Source organism: Lemur catta, chromosome 8 (assembly GCF_020740605.2).
Source record: "Lemur catta isolate mLemCat1 chromosome 8, mLemCat1.pri, whole genome shotgun sequence".
Classification (NCBI taxonomy): domain Eukaryota; kingdom Metazoa; phylum Chordata; class Mammalia; order Primates; family Lemuridae; genus Lemur; species Lemur catta.
In genome coordinates this window covers 25278101-25300390 of record NC_059135.1, presented here as the reverse complement: position 1 = coordinate 25300390, position 22290 = coordinate 25278101, and the positions used below count along the sequence as shown (strand labels likewise).

At 41.8% G+C, this 22290-nt stretch overlaps 1 protein-coding gene across 4 annotated transcripts in view; it reads right to left on the bottom strand.

Moving 5' to 3' along the window:
- The window catches only part of PLEKHM3 (pleckstrin homology domain containing M3), a 164761-nt gene that overhangs the window by 61825 nt on the left and 80646 nt on the right, over nt 1–22290 (bottom strand). For all 4 annotated transcript variants that reach the window (XM_045560225.1, XM_045560228.1, XM_045560227.1 and 1 more), the window contains exon 6: nt 7694–7757. In XM_045560225.1, coding sequence (XP_045416181.1) covers nt 7694–7757 — 64 coding nt within the window. The remainder of the gene's footprint in view (nt 1–7693; nt 7758–22290) is intronic.

The following is a 22290-nucleotide window of genomic DNA, read 5'->3' as shown; positions in this document are numbered from 1 at the left end:
AGTATTATGATTGCTTTTTTATAAATGGGAAACAACAAAAAAACCCAACAACACTCAGATGACTGGAAGCCAAAGTAGAAGCGGGAGCCAGGAGCCTGACCTCCCAGGAAAGTGATTTCCACACAGACTACACACCGTCCAACCCTGCGGCCGCGTCCTCATCCACTACTCTGTTGTTCATACGTCGGGGCTCAGGGTTGGCTTCTGGAATCCTTATCTCAACTGAGCTCTTTCACACCTGGACATGTCCATGTTCTCTTTCCAACACTTTCAACACTTAGCTATCTTTCTGATCTGGTTTCCCAAAAAGGGGAGTAACTTTGCCCTTAGCTCTCCACATTTTCTGCCACAACCCCCACCCAGTTCTCCCAATCTGTTTTTTTCTTTTCTTTTCTTTTTTTTTTTGAGACAAGAGTCTGGCTCTGTTGCCTGGGCTAGAGTGCCGTGGTGTCAGCCTCGCTCACAGCAACCTCAGACTCCTGGGCTCAAGCAATCCTGCCTCAGCCTCCTGAGTAGCTGGGACTACAGGCATGTGCCACCATTCCTGGCTAATTTTTTAAATATATTTTTAGTTGTCCAGCTAATTTCTTTCTATTTTTTAAGTAGAGACGGGGGTGGCGGGGGGGGGGGGGGGGGGGCGGCGGTCCTCGAACTCCTAAGCTCGAACGATCCACCTGCCTCGGCCTCCCAGAGTGCGAGGATTACAGGCGCGAGCCACGGCGCCCGGCCTCTGCCAATCCTTTAATGAACTGTGGACTGATCAGAGTCAGCTGTGCTGCCTGGGTTTGCAGAGCAAGAGATGTTTTCTCTGCGCAAAGACTAACCAGCTTGCATGAAGAGCAATCTGCACCATCACCTTGTTGACCACCTGCTCTAGCCCACTCAGCAACTGGCCCCACCACCACAGCACTAGAAAGGATCAGTGGGCGGTAAAGACACCAAAGACTGAAGGTGAGGTGGCAGAACACCAGCCCCAGTCTTGGCACTTAGCAAGTGCCCCTCCCCACAAGATGTGAAACCCCCTGGGAGACTGAGCATGAGGCGCGAACCGTTCAGCGCCCACTCAAGAGACACCTGCTCCCCCGAGAAACAGCACTTCTCCATTCCCGCTGCCGCCGACCTGTCAAGACTTCAGAGTAACATTCGATCCCTTCCTTCCACCCCAGAAAGATCTTCCAAGGAAATGTGCATTCATTTTTTAAAAACCCACTTATTTAAAAGGCATGATTTGTTCCCCAAATAACTTATGCCCCTCTCTCCTAGCTCATTAATTGGTTGGAAGAACCCTGGCTCAAATAGCTAACAGAGATTTAGTGATATTTTAATGGAGTCCTCCTTCCTGCCTTACCCCGATTATGTTCAGGGGTTTCCGAAGGCAGCGCCGGCTGCAGCGGACACAGGCACCGGCCGCGGAAGAACACAGGCGAGCTGTCACGCTTTGTTTTTCTGCTTGTTAAATCCGAATGCTCCTAATTAGTTATCCCGCTTGCTAACGCCTGGGTGGACAATGGTGCTGGGATCAGGGCTGCTGAGAGGCTGTGAATAAATGTTCCTCCGGCTCCTGAGGCTTGGGACTGGTGACTTGGTTGTGGGCACTGAGGCGCTGTGTTCCTTGGGCTGTGGATTCAAAGATGTCAACCACCGTGTGAATAAAGGTCATCACCTGTTACTTCTTCGGTGAAAGGGCAGCTGCACTGGGTGCCCACTTAGGCCCGGCCTTTGTCTGCTGACTGTGAAGAGCGCCCACAGAGAAAAACGTTCTCTGATTATGTGTTTGCTTGGTGGGGCAGGGCCATGCAAAATAGCTCACATAACTTTCTTGAAGAAGAATTCAGCAAACTATGTTGTTAAAAAGTGGCCTCAAAATGCCTTAAACATTGCCTTTTCGTGATCTTAAGCACTAGCTAGAAAACACTAGGAAATCTTCGAGGTGGGCCCACCATTTATATTATTTCTTTCAGGGCCCAATTCTGACAAATCTTTAGGTCACACAGAGGACAATTTCCAAGCTCTATGGATATGACGGACTGGCAAAAACTTTGTAACTGAAAAGTTAGCTGTTCAGGAATGGTTAGCGTTCAGAAAGTTTGCAACACAGAACAACTCACCCTTATTCAGAATGTTTTATTTAGGCCGGGCGCGGTGGCTCACGCCTGTAATCCTAGCACTCTGGGAGGCCGAGGCGGGTGGATTGCTCAAGGTCAGGAGTTCGAGACTAGCCTGAGCGAGACCTAGCGTCTCTACTAAAAATAGAAAGAAATTATCTGGCCAACTAAAAATATATATACAAAAACTTAGCCGGGCATGGTGGCACATGCCTGTAGTCCCAGCTACTCAGGAGGCTGAGGCAGTAGGATTGCTTACGCCCAGGAGTTTGAGGTTGCTGTGAGCTAGGCTAACGCCACGGCACTCACTCTAGCCCGGGCAACAAAGTGAGACTCTGACTCAAAAAAAAAAAAAAAAAAGGTTTTATTTGGTTTTAGAATTCTGTGCGTTATTATTTCACAGATCAGCATTTCTAATTCTGTTTTGCTTAGGGGCTACCTTCAAATTAATTAGTTTGTTTTGCTATTAGGGGAGAGAACTAGTGAGTTCAGGATAGTATATGTATGTACATATGTACGTATTCATCCGTCCATTCATCAATTCATTGAACATTTGCATGTTCTATAAGTTATGTCAGTTGCTAAGTGTTTATTGCTTTAGTATAAAACAAACAGTTCAGACAGTTCCAGGCAACTCCAGAAATGCTGTGTGCATTTTGTTACTCCTCTCTTTTCATGGCTCTTGAATGCTGTGGGTCCTCCCCACTGGCATCCTTCCCAATTCAAATCTCTTTAGTAAGTACTCAAATTCTAGAATTTTCCATTTTTTTCCTTCATTAAAACTTTTCTGTTGAAATATCTCCCCCCAAATATCATGCTGTGTTTTCAACTCATTAGTAAGACAAATGGATTTGTGCCAAAATAATAATTTATTTTTCTCCAGTAATATATTTCATATTAACTAGACTCTAAACTGCCTTAACTTAAAGGTAGAATCTAGTTTGGAAATTTAGGGCCCAGGGAAGGTAAATACTGGGAAAATCAGCTCCTTAGTTTGTCTCACCAGAGAGGGGTGTGTGTTGAAGTGGTGGGGGTGGAAGGGCCACTCTAACCAACTGCCTCACCCATGGGATCATCCAGTATCCTTTCTCAGGAATCGCCACAAATAGAATCATTCAATGCTTAACTTACATATGCCCCAAAGGTGCGTAACACCAGAAGAGTTGGTCATTAATATACATTTTAGGTTTTGTCACAAGAGCACGGGTAGCCAAAATTTAGAAGTCAAACCTGACCTTTTCTTTCAGCAAGTAGAAGGAACTTCAGAAGAATTCTCCTATCGTTTACACAGTCCAAGGAATGACATATTAAACCAGGGTTCTGATTTGCTCCTTAAGAACAACTAAGAACTCCTGACCATTAATTTACTTATACTAATGTATTCTACTGGCAAAATCTGGAGCCTATTTATCACTGTTAAAAGAGCCAAGGGGATGTGAGTAAGGAGATGGTTTGTCACATACTTCGCAGGGAAAGGGGACAGCTAATACAGAAAGTTAAGGCATTGAGAATTATGGTACTGTTTCTGCTATCTCACATGAACATATCTTTTTATTGTATTTCTGTCTTAAAACCTTCCCATGGATTTATAATACTGCTGAATAGACTGAAAATAACAAAACACAAATTCTATTCTATTTCTCCTTCTAGAAGTAGCAAACCAAGAGAAAGCTCTTAAAAAGAAATGCCTTAGTTTCCCCATTCAAAATATGGGGAAACTAAGGAATGGACCAATACTTGTCCATTCATTCAGATATGCATAGTCATTGCCTACTAAGTCCTTTATAAGGAACTGCTTTCTCAGTTAGAAAAAACCACTATGCATTCATATCTCCTGAAAGAATGTTTGTAAGATTTTGTTTAAAAAATAATTTAAAAGTATATTTGGTTAGATTTACATTCAAAGAACATGAATTGAATATGTTTTTCTAACAATAGCTACTTTGCTAAACAGAAGTTCACCTAGAATTCCAAACTAAAGAAATGAATGAATCAAGGCAGTGCACCCGGAGCTCCTAGGATTTGGAGAGCCACTGCCCCTAAGTTAGGCCCCTTCCTTGGTCCTGCTACTAGGCTAGGAGTACTTGGCCCTATCGTACATGTTATGGCTAAATGCTGCCAGCTGATTACAGTAGAAAATGACTATGTGCTGTTCAACTAATACCTTTTCAATATGCTAGTAATACTCAGTGAGCAACTGAATCAATGGTGAAATAAATAGACAATTAGGGACTTAGTATCAGCATAACTTTTGCTAATAATTGTCAGTGACCAGTGGACAGGCAAGTATAGATCCCAGAACAACTGGAGGAAATCTCCTTTGCCAAGCAATTGTCAGTTCTTGCTAGTTTTTTTTCTTCTCACATCTGAGGGTACAATAGTAAGGGAGAATGCATGCAAAGAGGACAGTAAATTCAAATAAGGAGAAGAGAAGGGAAAACTGTCTTGAATGTAACAACAGAAGCACTAAGATAGCTTGAAATCTTCAGCCAAATTGTTGAATAGAGTCTCTGCTAAATTTTAGGGATTGTTACTACAGACATGAAACCAGAGAGAGAAAAGAAGATTGCAAATTTTTTTTGGTAGCAGAACTCTTTCAGCACCTTTTAATATTATTAGTGCTTTGTGTACTATATTATTTTAAAGTTATCTATAAGTTATAAATCTTCCTTTACCGTGTTTATTAAATTCTTACCTTTTTTTTTCTTTTCAGAGACGAAAATGTCTATGTTTTGTTTTTTAAATACAAGCTAATGGGAAGAATCAAATTCCCTTACGAGAAATTTGTAGAAAAGAATCTGTGTGTTTAGGAAGAATATCTGTATTACTATTCAGGATCTGTATGTCTTCCATCACTTGCTTTAGTTTATCTTCTTTTCCTCTGCAAAACCTCTACACCAAAAATCCTTTTCTGTAGTTATTTTATATGACAGAAAGATCTATTTTCATAGAAACTTTCAGCAGTGAGGAGGGGAATCAAACAGGGAGAAATCATTTACTCTAAAAGTCCTGAAACTAACACGACACGGACGCTGAAAGCAGGCCAGCAGAGGCCAGAACAGTGCAGGACACCCCGGGGCTGGTGGCTGTCAGTTATGGAGGGTTTCCTGCTACCACTACATGCTCTTTCACAAAGCAATCGTATTTTTTTTCCCTTTCTCCTCGTGTCCCTTCCCTTACATATTTGTAAGAACAATCTAGATCTAGGAAGCATGCTTGTTATTTACTCAGAAACCAAGAGAAGATGGGGAGAGGGTGCCTTTCAGTGCTGAGAGTCAAGATGTAGACAGATCAAAAGCTAAATCCAATTTAACCCACCTCAGGCAGAAAAAGTAATTGAATTAAACTTCCTCTAAATATGCTAAGTTTGGGGCTCTGAGAGCCAGGCACAAAGAACCAGGTTAGAGTGAGCTGTTAAGTAAATGGAGGCATTGAGCTCTAGCTGCCCCGCCCATGGGGAGTTTGATAAGCTGGTGATTGCCTTGATCACTTTACTACCAGGCTGAAAACTGATTAAGCTGCTTATGGGGCTCCGGGTGCTAATGGCTTGGCCCACCAAGAATACCGCTGCCACTGATTTAAGTAAGCTGCTTGGCACGTATGGTTTGATTATTACAAGGGGCAAAAAAAGAAAGGGGGGAAAAAAAAGACAGCAGGGTACAGGAAGCCTGAAAAAGCAGGCTTTATTATTCCAAATGGATACACTACTCTGACACCCTAAAATGAATAAGGAATTACTCTGATTCTTTCTCTTCATCGGATATCAAAACTCGTTTTTGAAAGGCTTCCTCAAAGAGTACTCACTTTGGAGCCCACCCATTCTATTTTAAACCACCTTTACAAGAATGTTCTGGGCCTTTAAACATACTTCTCAAGTGATAGAGTCTGTGTTCTCAGATACTATGATCAGATAGACTCTAGAAAATAGACAGATGTATAACGGGTGTTTTAACCAATTCTTCCCCTTGAACACCACTGGACAATCGTAATTAAAAATATATCCCTTCCCAGCGCAGCCAGCAAATCACTGCTGCTTGACTATGTAGTAAAGGGCAGGCAGGACCGAAGGAGCTGGGGAAGCTGATGATGTGCACATTAAGTTTAAACTTGACACACAAGTGGAAATTAAAGCCCTCCTCTTCTCTCAGCCCCTTCAGCTAGATGCACTAAAATTATTCCTGCCATTTAAAATAAACTTCCTACCTCTGGGTGTGTGGGGGGGGGAGGGGGCAAACAGAACACAAAAGTCTTAAGTTTTCAAATTAAAGGGAAAAAAAGACATTTAAAAAAAAAATCTTGAAAAGTAATTTAAAGTCCGAAAAATGACTGAAGGATATGAACACAGTTTTTAAGTTGACCAAATTTCTTCTGGATAAAAGCACCAGAGAGGAAAACAACAACAACAAAAGAACAGAATTACAGCAGTCTGAGATGTTCTGAAAGTTGTCACAATTGTTTTTTTTTAATTGACTCTTGAAAGAATCATTTAGTGTCTAACAGCTTCTTAGGGAGTAAGTTGTTGATTTAAATGATTAACCAAAGGTAACATACTCAGGCTTAGAGCTGAACACAACAAAAGGTCAGTTTCTTTCTGGCTGCTAACCTGGTCAATCATTAAAAGTACATGTGCTAATAAAAGTATAAACAGATGATTTTGATTCGTATGTGCTCTGCTATATTTTATTAAACTTAATATATTCATTACCTTTTTTACATCTTTTTTCTTCATATAATTTTTTATTGATATAATTCACATACCATAAAATTCTCCCTTTTAAAGTAAACAATTCAGTGGTTGTTAGCATATTCACAAGGTTGTGCAACCATCACCACTATCTAATTCCAGAACACTTTCATCAGCCCCAAAGAAACCACGTATGCATCAGCATTCGTTCTTCATTCCTCTGCTCTCCCCAGGCCCTGGCAACCACAAATGTACTTTTTGTCACTGTGGATTTGCCTATTCTGGACATTTCATTTAAGTTAAATAATACAATATACATTCTTTTCTGTCTGACTTCTTTCACTTAGCATGATATTTTCAAGGTTTGTCTATGTTGTTGCATGCATCAGTACTCCACTCCTTTTTATAGCTGAATAATAAATACTCTATTATATGGATACACAACATTTTGTTCATCCATTCAGCAGCTGAACATTTGGGTTGTTTCCACTTTTTTGGTATGATGAATAATGCTGCTCTGAACATTTGTGTATAAATTTTTACGTAGACATAGGTTTTCAAGTCTCTTGGGGATACACCTAGGAGTAGAATTGCTGGGTCATATGGTAACTCTATGTTTAACTTTTTGAGAAACTGCCAAACTGTCTTCCAAAGTGGCTGTACCACTTTACATTCCCACCAGCAATGTATGAGAGCTCTAGTTTCTCTACATCCCTGCCAACATTTGTTGTCCTATAATATCTTTTTATACTAAATTCTACCCCCAGCACTCCCTGTTCTGAATAGAAATTAACTGAGTACCAGGACTTATGATGAAAATTGCCCCCATGATGGTGGAATTCAGTGCCAAGACCATAATCAACAGAAACAGAACAAAAATGAAATGGCCCCTCTGAGCACTTACCTGCTGCAGGTCGGCGAGGGAATACAGGTGGATCTGTTGAAGGAGGTATTCTCTGGGGAAAATTCTGAAAACAAGGGCAGATACACAAGTGAACTGTGGTTCTGCCACAAAACACACTTTTTTCTGTTAAGTTTCAAAGTCTAATTCAAGAACTTCTTTCCTCTGCTCTCTCCCCTTTCCACCTATTCTCCTCCTCCCCAAGCCCTGTGGGAAACCTGTAATAATTTCTTTTTCTCAGATATTTTTCTTCCTAACACAGACACCAGAATGGAAGTAAAAGTCTGATCTTTGATTTCTAATGTAATCTGAAAAGCTATGAGTACTGTGTAGTGGTCCAGGCCCGAGGACCAGAACATCAGGTTTCTTGTACCAGCTGTGTCTCTAACAAGCTATGTGATCTTGGACAAGTCCCCAAACTCAACTGGCTTCAGCTTCTTCCCTGTAGAATAAGGGTGATTGGATGTGATGTCTCTAAATATCTTTCTAGGTCTATTATTCTATATCTAAATAAATTGATTTTAGGGAGAAAAATTGGAGTTGCAACCCGTGTGTCTAGAGGCTTCTGTGGCTTTCATTAATGGGGAACAGTGGTACTGAACATCACATTACATGTGATATCCTTTTACGTGTATAGTGATGATAATTTTTAGAACCTAAGTATACACGGGAATAATGGGACAAAATATTTTAAATCAGGACTCCTCGACAAAGTCCAATATCTTTGGCTGCTGTCAGTTCACAGCATCTGGATAGTTGACAGTGAATGTACAGGAAAAAACAATCCATTATGGGCAAGCAGACAGGTACCAAAGTGCAGATGGCTGGAAAACACCACACATACAAACCAAATCCAAAACAAAACTCCTGGTGCTAGCATTCTCTCTCTTTGTCTTATGTGGTACAATGCAATTTTCTTCTGTTTTAAGTGAAAGAAATCATCAACTTATTCGGTTAACATTCATGATTGTCCATTATATGCCAAGCACTGTGCCAGGCACTGGGAAGACAATTATGAACTCAGCATCTGAGTTCAAGAAGCATAAAGTCAAGTGAGGGAAAGACACATAAACTGCTCATTACAATACAATGTGGCCATTGCAAATGGTAAGAGTTAGGCATGGGGTTCATGTTTTTAAAATGGCCTAACATGGTGGATTCCAATCCTGGTTGTCTGTTAGAATCACCTGGGGGGCTTTTAGAAAATGACAGGGTATACGTGTGGGTACAGCCCAGAATTCAGTATTAAAATGAAACAAAAACTTTCCTGGTGATTAGTACAGCGATCAAGTACACATTAGTTGCCAAATCCTAGAGATTAAATCATTCCTCCTTCCAGCCATCCAATATTGATTAAGTGCAAACTGTATACCAGGCACTGTACTAGGCCACTGAAAATGGAGCATTGAATCAATTTGACAAAGTCCTGACCCCATGGAGGACTGGGATAAGTGTATTCTATTTTGGAGCTCTCCTGGAAAGTAGGATAGGCATTGAAGAACTCTGCTGGAAAGCACTGCTTCACCCACAGGAATGAGACAAACCAAGTGAATGACAAGGGCATTATATTCTGGGAAATAGAATACAGTTACTAAGGCTGGGCTCCCTTTAACTGTAATGGTTTGGGGCTGCACCTGTGGCAGGAAGCAGAGCACAGTCTCAGCACTGCTGGGTAGGGTATAGGGAAAGTGCTCACTTCCTCCACCTGGGATTAGCTTCCCTACAGAAAGGCGCCCGGTGTGGAAGGTACATCATGGTCCCTTGTGGGCGCATGAGATGTAATCAACCTCCATTTTCAATAACATACACACATGGCAGAGATGAGCAAGAGACCTATTTCTCATGGCACCCTAGTGTTAAGCACCAATAACAACAAGAGCAGCACACTTCGGGCTTGGCACGTGACATACATCATTTTGTTTAATCCTCACAAGAGTCCTGCATGGTAAGTACAGCCTCCATTTTACACAAGAGGAAACTGAGGCTCAGAAGCAAAGACTAATTTTCCAAGGTAACAAAGTTCAGATTCAGGCCAGGACCTTCTGACTCCTGTGCTCCTTCCATTTTCTTAGGTTGGGGGTGGAGGAAGGAGGGAGGTGGCTTGGGCTGACCATCTAATTTAGCTATACGTGCATGTCTTTTCTAGGTAGAGGTTTCTCACCGTTCAGGCCAGTAGCAATATAGAGCCACTGATGCTTTTTTTAAACAGGAAAGTCACGCTCATGCCCTCCGTTGTGCCCTCTTTCTGAAGGCAGTAGGGAAGGTGGAGAGACTAGAGGCAGGCATCCCTGACCAGGCATTTGAGGGTCTATTCTAGGGTAACAGCAAGGGGATAGTGAAAGGAATAGGTGGGTAGATACAAGAGACTTTGGAAAAAAGAGCTGAGAATGTTTAGAATGAGTGAAAAACGAGAAGGGTCAAAATGATCCTGAAGCATCCAGTGTGGGTATCAGAATGGTTATGCCATTGGCCAACAGAGGGCAGGCTGTTGGGAGAGGGAATAAAGGATTGGGTTTTACATGTGCCCGATACCCAGTGCTTGTGGGAGGAGCAGCGAGTATGGCTATGGGACTGAGACGTGGAAAAGCCGGGGGCACTTCTGACCTTAGCACAGAGGCCCCGGCGGAGCTGCAGGGGAGGATGGAAGGGACCGTGGAGAAACCTGAATGGGAAAGGGGCGGAGCATGGACGGGTTGTTTGTTTTTACTTTGTTTACCTTACAATATCTAGAACTATCTAAAAGTATATTTTGGTGGTCTGCAAGGTTCTCATACCTGAAAAATTATGTTTTAAAAATAACCAGGATATCCACATGTATTTCAGTTTCTAACATTTTCTCTTTTTTTTTTTGTAGAATGTTCATCCTTTGTGCCCTTCACCAGCTTCCCCTAATGTTTACATCATATATAACCATGGTACATTGATCAAAACTAAGAAATTAACTATTATGCACATTATAGACTTTATTCAGATCTCACCAGTTATGTCACCAATATCCTATATCTGTCTAGGATCCAATCCAGAATACAACATTGCATGGATTGTTGTTTTATTGTTGATGTTTAGGATATATAAGCATCTGCAAGGAGACCTGAGACCAAACATATGTGCAGAAAAGGAAACCTATGACATAGTCTTTCAGGGGGGCTATGAGGGCAGCAGTGTATGATAACACAGGGGACAGCCAGTATTTGGGGGTGGTTGAACGGAAGGAATAATCTTTTCGAAAGGTAACCGATCTATAGCAGGAACAAATGCAGGATAGCATATCTGTAATGTTTTGCTACTTATAGCTCTTTCTGCTCTAAAATACTAATATTTCTATGACTGGGAGTATGTGGGATATAAGAATTATTTGCAAATTTACAAAGCAAGCCATGCTGATATACCCTTCCTAGAGTACGACAGCCAGGCAGTTATCACACAGCCAATAAACCCTTACTGAGTGCTTAAAATAAGCCAGGTGTTGTGCTAAGCGCTGGACACAAATACTTCAATGAACACAATTGATGAGCAACAAAGAGAATTTCCAGTTTTGCCTTAGTAGGCTGGGTCCTTCTTGCTTCCAAATGCTTTTCATGATTCTCACAACAACAGACTAACTTTGGTTACAGTCATCTCTAGTACTTCTTCAGCATTATTTGTACAGTACAGCTAAAGTTAGCTATGTATTTATTTAATGTTTCCATGTGTGTAAATATATTTCACATGTTTATTTTCTCTCTCCCTGTAGAAGAGATTCTAAGCCCCTCCAGAAATACTTGTGTACTTTCTCCCTGTATCCCTCTTCGGTGTCTAATACTATAATTTACATGAGGTCAGTCATAACAGACACAAAGAACTGGAAAATGCAATATAGGCAGAAAAGATAAAGGAACCAAGCTTATTGTGTCTGGAGATGTTGTGTCCAAAAGATTTAGTGGTGGCCATTAACCATACAGACTTTCAAGATAGATAATGCCAATCAGCTTTTCTTCTCTCTGGAGGATAGAATTTGTAGCATGAAAGCATTGAAGTCAAATATGAGAATAAATTTCCTGAGAGGTAAGACTGGTAAGTATTAAAACACATCTCTTATACTAATGCTTTTTAATGTAAATAAAAGAAGAAAAAGATTTTTTTGGCAGCCATTTAGAGATAGGGACTCACTCTTCTGCTTAGAGGAGGTAAGGGTTTCCAAGGCAGGGCCAGATGACTTAGGCTTGCTGCGGCTAGTTCCTCTTTCCCCTAAGGCAGGCTGAATTTGCAGGACACTCTCTGAATATCTTCTTTAGGCAGACCAAGCACGGCTCAAGGTACATGAGGACTAAAAGCCAAGCTCAGGACCAAGGCAACTTCCCATCTTGGTGACACCAATGGTTTTTCCCTGCCGTGGCTTCCGTCCTACAAGTCAGCCTGTGGGACAGGGGCCCTTTAGGAAATAGACAGAAAAAGCAGAGATCCCCTGGGGCCAGTTCTCCCTAAACTCAGATTAGTAGAAGGGGTTCTGGAAAACCTATAGGACCAAGGTGTGCTCCGGTAGCATTAAGCTACCTTAGGCAGATCTGAGTAGGGAAGACAGGGCTCCACAGGGGATGCAGAGATGAATCTGCAGTTGCTTCATGGACTGTGGAGTGGGAGAGCTGTTCATGCCTGGGGAGCACAGCTTGGTGTCCCCTTAAGACAGTCATGTCAGCCTTAATTTTACAATTAATGTATACAATAAAGAACAGATGATTATTTGCATTTTTGTCAGTAAACACTTGTAATCACATCTCCCATGAATTTAATGCAAATGAAGCCCAGCCTTATGAAACTCTGTGACTTATCACCATGGTTAAAAACCTAAAATTAGGCTGGGTGTGGTGGCTCACGCATGTAATCCTAACACTTTAGAAGGCCAAGGCAGGAGGACTGCTTGAGGCCAGGAGTTTGAGACCAGCCTGAGCAAGAGCAAGACCCCGTCTCTACAAAAAATAGATTAGCCAGGCATGGTGGCACATGCCTGTAGTCCCAGCTACTCTGGAGGCTGAGGCAGGAGGATCGCTTGAGCCCAGGAGTTGGAGGTTGCAGTGAGCTACGATGAGGCCCCTGCACTCTAGCCTGGGCAACAGAACAAGACCCTATCTCAAAATCAACAACAAAAAAATAAACCTTAAAATCAGAACCTAAAGTCGGCACACATTTCATTGCAATACGTAGATGCTGGGTATACAACATGTGCCAGGCATTGTGCTGGGCACTGATGACTTGGAAAAGACATAGCTTTTTAATATCAGAGAAAATGCAGCTCAGGAGGATCAGCAGACAAGTAAACCAACAGTTCCAGTTCCCAAGGGAGAGGGCTGAGCTCTGCAAATGCAAGTGCAGGGTGAGGAAAGCCCGCAGGACGCCTGGTCAGGACAGGCCTCAGACAACTGACAAGTCAGAGTTAACGGGAAGAAGCCGAGGGATGGGTGTTCCAGGTAGAGGCTAAGAGAGAGCACAGGGCTAGGGAGTGTAAGACTTGCAGGAACCTGCTCTCTGGGCAGGTGAAGGTGTTGTCTATGTGCACATGTTTGGAGGGGAAACGGCAGGGTATGAGCTTAGAAAGTTAGGTCCTAGCCAGACACGAGGGGTCTTGGAAGCCATGCTAAGAGTCTACCCCAAAAGAGATGGGTGCCAGAGAAGTGCCTCAAGGAGAATGACATGATTAGCTTTGTGACTTTACAAGATCATGGACAGCAGAAGGGAACAGAGGGAGAGACTGAAGGGAGAGACATTTTTTTTTTTAAACTATGTGAGAAATGATGAGGGCCTGAATAGAATGAAAATGGTTGCCCTGGGGTTAGAGAGAATGGGCCTGCCACAAGAGAGATTTCTGAGGCAGAATCCACCAGTCATGATGATTCCCAGGAAGTGAAGGCCAGGAAGAAGCCTGGGATTGCTCTCAGTTTTCTAGCTAGGTCAAGTAGGTAAATGGCTGTTCCCTTTACAGACATAAGAATAAGAAAGTGGAGTTGTCTTTGTCAGGGAAAGGGTAGCTCAGATGTGGGGGCAGAGGATTGGAACTGTCTGTGAATGTCCAGTAGCGTTGCCTGTGAGTCCAGGTAGGAGATTTGTGGGCCCTGAGCCTATGGGTTTCAGGGGAAGCCATGAGACTAAGTGATAGCCCAGGACTGCACATACCAGGAAATGAGGAAAGATGGGTCCCTGGTGAAACAGTGCTGTGGAAGGAGTGGATGCAAGAGGAAGAGCGGGGAGGAGTGGTTTGACAGGGAAAGAAAGCAGAAGAGCCAGTGCCAGAGAAGCCAAGGATGGAGAAAGCTTCATGAAGGAAGACGGGGTCAGCTGCATTAGAGGCAGTGGAGAGGTCAAATGACACCAGGAAGACCCTCCCGAGGCCTGGAAAGTGCCTGCTGGATTTGGCCAAACGTGCCCATCAGTGGCCTCAGACAGGGTGGTTCCAGGGGAGGAAGAGGGAAACCAGACTGCAGAGGGGTGACGACTGTGGATTACTCTTTTAAGAAGTTAACTTTAAAGGAAATGAGGGAAATTGGACCATAGCTAAAGAAGGATGTAGGACTAAGAAAGGAATCTTTTTTTTATTTTTATTTTTTAAGAAGGGAGAGACTTGGGCATATTTATATGCTAAAAAGAAGAAGTTAGTACAGGGGCAGAAGCTGAAGACACAAAAGTAGAGATCATTAACGGAGCGTGGCCCTGGAAAGGCGTACCGGAAATGGGATGTAGACCCAGCTGGACGCTCTTTCAAATATACACGTTTGCACATGCATGCACATGTACACACACACACTGTATTTTCTTAATTGAAATGATCCAAGTTTTTACTAAAATGTTATATAAAAAATAATTATAATTTCTCCAGTGTAATCTCCAAACTTCATTACATTGAGAACCAAAAGCTACAAACTAACTAAAGGTTATCTGACTTAGCAGTCCTTTGGTAAACAGGGTCCTTGCTACAGGAGAATGTTGCCTTTTGTTTTCTGATGAGGGTGCTGTGTTTAGGGCCTTCTGTGCATTAGGTGACCTCATTGTACTGCAGGCCTATTAATCACCAGGCCTGGCAGCATTTCTGCAGTTGGCCTACCACAGGGACAGCCCTGCTTATGCCAATCCAGGTTTATCTGGTAGGCCCTGACACCATGGCCAAAGGACAAATAAGAGATAAGGAGTGTCAACTCCACACTTCACTGACCCATCAAAGGAAACCGCATCACTGGCAGGTAGCACTACTGAGTTCCCTGGTACCAAAGAACACTAAAGAAACCCGCTAAAGGATCATGAAAATCAACTAGCACAATTGTTTCTAGTGCTAACGTTTTCTATTTTTTATCATCTTTAGAATCGCCTGACACACTGGGAAGGCAACTTAGGCTTCATTTATAGATATATCTAATGAGAAAGGTGAGAAAAGATGAAAATTAAAAAGGAAAAAGGTCATATATGATTCAGAGCCCTTATATTATACAGCTGGTACTTGGGTTAAAAAATGCAGAGATAATTGCCTATGAAATCAAAGGCAGTAGTCCTAACAGAAAAGGTAGGGGGGGGGCCTCATTTCATTTTGTTCCATGACATTAAGTCAAATAAATCAAGACTCATTTAACTTGACTAATTTCTGAGGACTTTCAACTCAGCTCCCATCAAGCCCTAATTCTCATAGGAAAAAGGACTGGGTCGGGCTCTGAGGTAGGTAGACCCTATGCAAGATTCTGATAAATTTAATAATATTGCCATTTCCCTGAAGCTCAGTTCTTAGAGATGCAAAACCGGCATTTAAAGATCCAATGATTAAAATTAAAAAAAAGTTTATAATGGGAATATTTCATTTTAGACAGGCTTCAACAAAAAGACAGACAAAACACACATACACACATGTGAGATCAATATGAAAACACGACACCAAAAGCAAACCTCCAGAATTTGATTCTAAATGATAAGTGTCTAAAGGAAGAATATGTATTAAGGTGCATAAAGAATAGTTAAAAAGGAAAAGCATTTGTTCACGTAGTATTACTGTGGTTTCCAAGAATATGTGCTCCAGAGTAGGTAATTTGTAATGAGTGTCTCTCCTTTGGAGGGCACAGGCCCCCACACCTAAGTCAGCAAAAAGCGTCCCTGGGGAGATGCAATTTGGTGTTCTTGATATGAGCTGCAAACTCTTCCTGAAATAGTTACATTAGGCTGGATGTGGACAGGACTCATATGTCTAGCCATACTCCGAGCTAATGGAAAAACAATTTTAAATCAAAGGCAGATATTTTGATAGCCCATGTGGAAGAAACAAGCTTCAATCATTTCTCTAGGTACCTCATTTTGCTAATCTCATTGGCTGAAAAAATGGCAAGATTGCACCAGATATTATATCTTGGCAGATAGTTATGGGAAATAAAGGTCTCTTTCACCCGCTCATTCAGAAATTGTGCTTAAGTTTCTTAGCAACAATCTAAAGCCTCGAATAGAAATACTTGGGCAGTAATTTTAGTTGTGATTATTGTGGGGTCTGATTATATAGGTGACAGATTATATCACAGCTATTATGTATCCTAGTTCAAATTCTTAAGGTGTTTAACAGTTGCAAGAATATAACACTTTTCCGGTAATGAGTTTTATAAAATGATTTTAGAGAATTTATATATATTTTAATCTCAGAATAAGATAAAATCACTTCCTAGCTTTCTGAAAGATCTCCCAATAAAAAACTATGTTTGTGTACAGTTTAGTAAAATTAATGTATAACTTTCCAGAGTTCCTTTTCAAAGTTTTTTAATCTGCTTAGTTGTGAATGACACTTCTGCAGTCTGTAGCTAGCTCCCTTTAGAGTGCTGATACTGGTATACATAATTTGCTGAGTGAGATCTCTGGAGAAAATGAAGGAAAAGAGAGGAGCTATTAGGAAGACAGAGGACTTGAAATCATACTTCTAGAAGTCATCCATGGGAAAAAGCATTCTTGAAGTAGAATGCGAAGAATAGTTACTATCAAAAACTATCAAAATGACATCCTGTATTTTAGTAGTTTCTGAGTCCTGATAGATTCATGCAGCTAATCTGATAAGGTGAAAGCCCCACTGCAGCTAATGATTTTTAATAAACTAACTTGAAAACTAGCCACAAAAGTCTACCTAACCTTAAATCTTACAGAGAACATAAAGAGTTGTATTCATTTACAACAAGTGTTACTGACACATTTGAAGAGCTAATAATTAGTAGTCTTTAATGAGACTAATTTAGTACCAATATTATTGCTAAGTGGATTTATTCTTCTAAAATTCAATATTAACCATGCTTTGCACATTTAGAGCTCAGATTTTCTGAATAAGATATTCCTCATGTGCAGTTCCAGTCTGTGTAGATTGTGTGTTAAGAATTAGTCTGCTATTCAATGCTGTGTATGGAAACTTAAAAAAAAAAAGAATTAGGCTGCTCTAAGAGATATGTTCTTAGGAAACTGGCCTCCTAAATTAAGTGTATTTGATTCACAATAGCATGCAATCTTTTCTCTCTGTATCAGATAATCCTTCTGCCTAATACAGCTGACTTTTTTGAGGTGGGTGAGGGGAGAAGAGGTGTTAGTATGAAGTGATTCTACCAGCTCATTTATTATTAGATTGCTCATGCAATCTTTTGTTGAGTACACTGAATAACAATCCCCATTTACTTCTTCCAAGATCAATGATATATAGGGATGTTCACACATCAAAACACCATTTTCACTCAGTGAGTCATGATCCTTTAGACAAATACTAACTGGTATAAAAAGATATTCACATACACACACACAAAAAGATATTCACAATATATTAAGTGAAATGACTCAGTTAAAAATAGTATGTACAGGAGGCCGGGCGTGGTGGCTCACGCCTGCAATCCTAGCACTCTGGGAGGCCGAGGCGGGAGGATTGCTTGAGGTCTGGAGTTCAAGACCAGCCTGAGCAAGAGCGAGACCCCATCTCTACTAAAAATAGAAAAAATTAGCTGGGCAATTAAAAACAGAAACAAAAAATTAGCCAGGCGTGGTGGTGCACCCCTGTAGTCCCAGCTGCTCAGGAGGCCAAGGCAGGAGGATCGCTTGAGCCCAGGAGTTTGAGGTTGCTGTAAGCTAGGCTGACGCCATAGCACTCCAACAGAGTGAGACTCTGTCTCAAAAAAAAAAAAAAAAAAAAAATAGTATATACAAGAATGATAGTTACCAGAGGCTGGGAAGGGTAGTGAGTGGGAGGAATAAAGTGGCGATAGTTAACAGGTGTAAAAATATAGTTAGAATGAACAATATCTGATAGCACAACAAAGTGACTATGGTCAACAGTGAGTTATGGCATACTCTAAAATAACTAAAAGAGTGGAACACAAAGAAATAATAAATGCTTGAGGTGATGATACCCCAATTACCCTGATTTAATTATTACACATTGTATGCCTGTATCAAAACATCACACGTACCCTACAAATATATACAATTATTATGTACCCATAATAATTAAATAGTATGTACAATACAAAACCATTTTAATACAGGAAAAATGATCTGCAGAGGAGAATGTCTGGGAGGATATGTATCAAAGTGGTAGGATAATGGATGGCTTTTTAATTTTTGTTTTCTATGATAAACAGTATTTTTTATTAATAATGAAAAAATAAGTTTGGCCAAATTGGGCAGAATCTTGGTAACAGTACTTCATTCATGTAGGTAATTTATTCAACAGGTATTTATTATTCCCTACTCTATGTCAGGTATGGCTCTAGGCCCTGGGGACACAGCAGTAAGCAAAACAGATAAAAAGCATAACCTTTTGTGCTTACATCTAGTGGGGAGAGCACAGCCCCTGCATATGGCTGCATAGGTTGAGCAAAGCACAACCTCCATATTTATACATGATAGCCTAAGAGAGGGAGGCAGAAAAACCAAAATACCATGTTACATGGTAAGAAGCAAGGAAAGAAGACAGGAGGTGTCCGTGCTGGTGGGGAGGTAGACGGGCACTGGCTGCAATTTAAAATACAGTGGTCAAAGGTGCTTCATTAAAGTGACAGTTGCACACAGACCTGAAGGAGGTTAGGAAGCAAGCTCTGCAGTTATCTGGGGAAAGGAATAGCAAACATGGAAACTCGGGTAGGAGCCTGCTTGGCATGCCCAAGGACCAACAAAAAGGCCAGTGTGCCTGGAACAGAATGAAAGGGGGGAAAGTCATGGGAGATAATAAGGCAGGGAAGTAACAGGGGCCAAGACAGTGTATAGTCTTGGCTTTGACTTGGAGTGAGAGGTGAAGCTATTAGACAGTTTGGGCCAGGAGTGACATCATCTCATTTATACATTAACTCCAGCTATAATCTTAAGAACAGACTGAAGGGGGCCACGGATGGAGCAGGAGATCAGGTACTCCAATAATCCAGGTGAAAGTCGGTGGTGTCTTGCGCCCAAGCGGTAGCAGTGAAAGTGATGACAAGTGGATATATTTTGAAGCTGAAGCTGACAGGGTTTGCTGATGGATTGGACGTGGCATGTAAGAGAAAGGTGTTTGGCCTGAATAACTAGATGGATGGAGGTGTCACTAAGCCAGACGGGAAAGACTGCAGGAGGAACACTTTGCAACGGGAGTGGGGGGCCAGGGTATCAGGTGCAGCTCAGTTTTGGACATACTAAGTTTGGAATGTTGTTAGATGTTCAAAGGACATTTAAATTTTTGGACTTAGCCTCAACTCCAGTGAACTGAAAGACTGTTTTTCTCATGTACCAAGGGAAGAAATGGGAAAAGAGTCTTGGTAAATCAAGTGACATTTATGGGGACTGGTCTAAGACCAGAGCAAGCTGCTAAAGTTTGCTTGACGGATGCAATCAGAGTCTGACAGGACACACACACACACACACTCTCTCTCTCTCTCTCTCTCTTTTTCTGGTACTCACCAGGATAAATAGTATTCATAAAAATGGGAATCTTTATGATGGAAATTTCTTACTACTCAGTAAAGCTGGTATTTCAGTGGGAACTCCTGCTGAATATAATCATAATTTCAAATAAAATGTGAGATCAAGAGAACGGAAAAGGTGGTTCTGGTATTCTCTTGAGACTCCCAAGTTAAGCCATTAAATTGCTTAGAATGGTCTAAGCCAAGAACTAAACTGGACAAACATGTAGGACCCAATGTTCCCCGAGAACTGACACAATTCTGCTCTAAGCAACTGGGAAAATAGGCTTAATATTGCCTATTGCCTTCAACTAGTGTTGGAGAGACACTAGTATTAAATTTATATCATAATGGAAACGTTGGATTTACCAGGCACCTCAAGCCCCCAAATCACATTTTTGATCAGAGAGTATGGGAAATACTGAAGCATCCACATAAATTTCCCTAGACTGGATTTCACTTCAACACTCAAAAGAGAAAATATGACTTAAATTGAGGTTTCTGAAAAGATAGTCCAAACAGCTGGTGTCAGTCTGGTGATGTTTTTAGTAGTCCAAGGTAAAATAAGGAAAAACAAACCCACTGGAATAATTTTTAAAGCTACTTGATTTTAAAAAAACTGATTTCTGAAGCTGTCTGATTTCTGAGGCAGTTTGTCTATTTTGTTTAGTGTTTCTATGTCCTGGTGTGAAATGATGGTGAGGAATAGATGGTCATATTATGTTTGTTTTTATTTCTGTTCTGGCTAAACACAAATATAAGGCAACGCTATAGGTCGCTCCACATTTTTGTTTTAAGTTTACAGGTCTGAGACATGCAAAGGTCTGGCAAATGCTGACCTACAGCAAATGCACTTGCTGGCGCTATGCCAGCCGTCATGCCTGGTTCTCCACGGCTGATGGAGCTCGCCAATGAGCGCAGGAGTGCCCATGTCGGTGATCCTGCCTCCTCACTCAAGGGACACCACTGTCTGCCACCTCCCTGCCTTCTTCACACCCTTCTAGATGGCCTCAATCAAAGCTTCAGGAGAATTAAAAGTGGTTCCTGTGGAATCACCAACAGCAAATGTGCTGGGGACGCAGTGTGATCTAAGCATCTGAAAACCTGGTTCTAGAGTAGACGTTGCTGCTTACAAGCTTTGTCACCTGTGGCAGGTCATGTAGCATCTCAGAGTCACAGTTCTTTCTCTTCTTTCTTTTTTTAAAAAGTGTCATTTTTAATTGACATGTAATAATTATACATATTATGGGTACAGTATGATATTTCAATACATATCTACAATGTGTAATAATCAAATATGTAATTAGCATATCTATCACCTCAAACATTTATGATTTCTTTGTGTTGGGAATATTAAAAATCTGCTCTTTTAGCTATCTGAAAATATACAATAAATTGTTGTTACCTATAGACACCGTCCAGTGCTACAGAACACTAGAGCTTACCCCTCCTATCTATCTGTCAGAGCTGAAGGAACCTGCAGAAAGACAGCTGAGGTGCTGGGCATTCGAGTGTCAGGGAGCTGGAGGAAGAGTTGGAGGCACACACGTCTCCCAACATGTAGAGGAAGGGGAGACCCAGACGGGATGAGTGCAGAGAAAGGCAGTGAGAAGAGAGGCCTTTGGGAAAGGGTGGCCACGGATGCCCAGGAGATCAAAGAAACGTGGGCCTCAGGGAGTCAGGGTGTCAGCAAAGTGCAGTCCTGAGTCAGGCTGCAAGGGCCCAGGTAAGAAGTGAGTGAGTGGGCAAGAGGAGATGGAGACATCTCTGGGAATTTTGGCAGCAAAAGGAACGCCTGAAGATGTGAGCTTAGGTCATAGCACAAGCAGGAGAGGTGTTTGTTTGTTTGTTTGTTTTTAAGTGACAGGACAGTGAAGAAAACTAGAGAGTGAGACATTAATTAAATATGCTGGGGGGGGGAGATTAAGGGCACAGTCTGAAGGACCCTGCTCAATCACCACTCGTGGGCCAGAGTGCACATCTTGTAACTCCTGCTGATGCTGCTTACTCTGCACAGAGAGTCCTGGTGAAGCCTGAACTCAGCTCGTGGGAGCTTCCAGGCTCACTCTCCCTTTTCCTCTTCCCACACACTCACCTCGTGGCTCCTCCTGAATTAGGATCTGCTATAAGGAAAGTCACAGCAGCTAACATTTACTGAGCACTTAATCTGTTCCACGCATTGACTTTCTTAACCCTCAGACTTTCCCTACGAGGTGGTATTATTATTGTTGCCAATTCCAGGTGAGAAAACTGGCTCTGAAAGCCATCAGAGGTAGAAGTGAGCTCTGAGCTCAGGCAGTCTAACTTCAGACCCTACAATAAACTGCCTCCATTTGTGCCTCTACTTTATTCCTTTGTCTCAGTTTGCCCCACCTGGACTTGGTAACCCAGCTCTAATCCTTAGCTGTGTGGTGACCGGGAATCACTGCAGGGTGCAGCTCCACATAATAATCCCCACGTCACTGTACTGTAGCTGCCTGCAAAGCATGTGGTGATGGCCCAGCCCAAGCCCTGGGATACCCCAACCTGTCTTCTGAGGAACTTCAAAGTTGACCTGGTGTGATTTCTTCTAGTTCTATAAGCTAATGTTTGTCTTTTAAGAGAACCACATCTACGATTTTTGCCACCCTTTGGGATGGACCTCCCAACTGAAATAGGAGTTATGGATCTGTATCGGAGACATGAACAAACTCTATTCTTAATATTGAA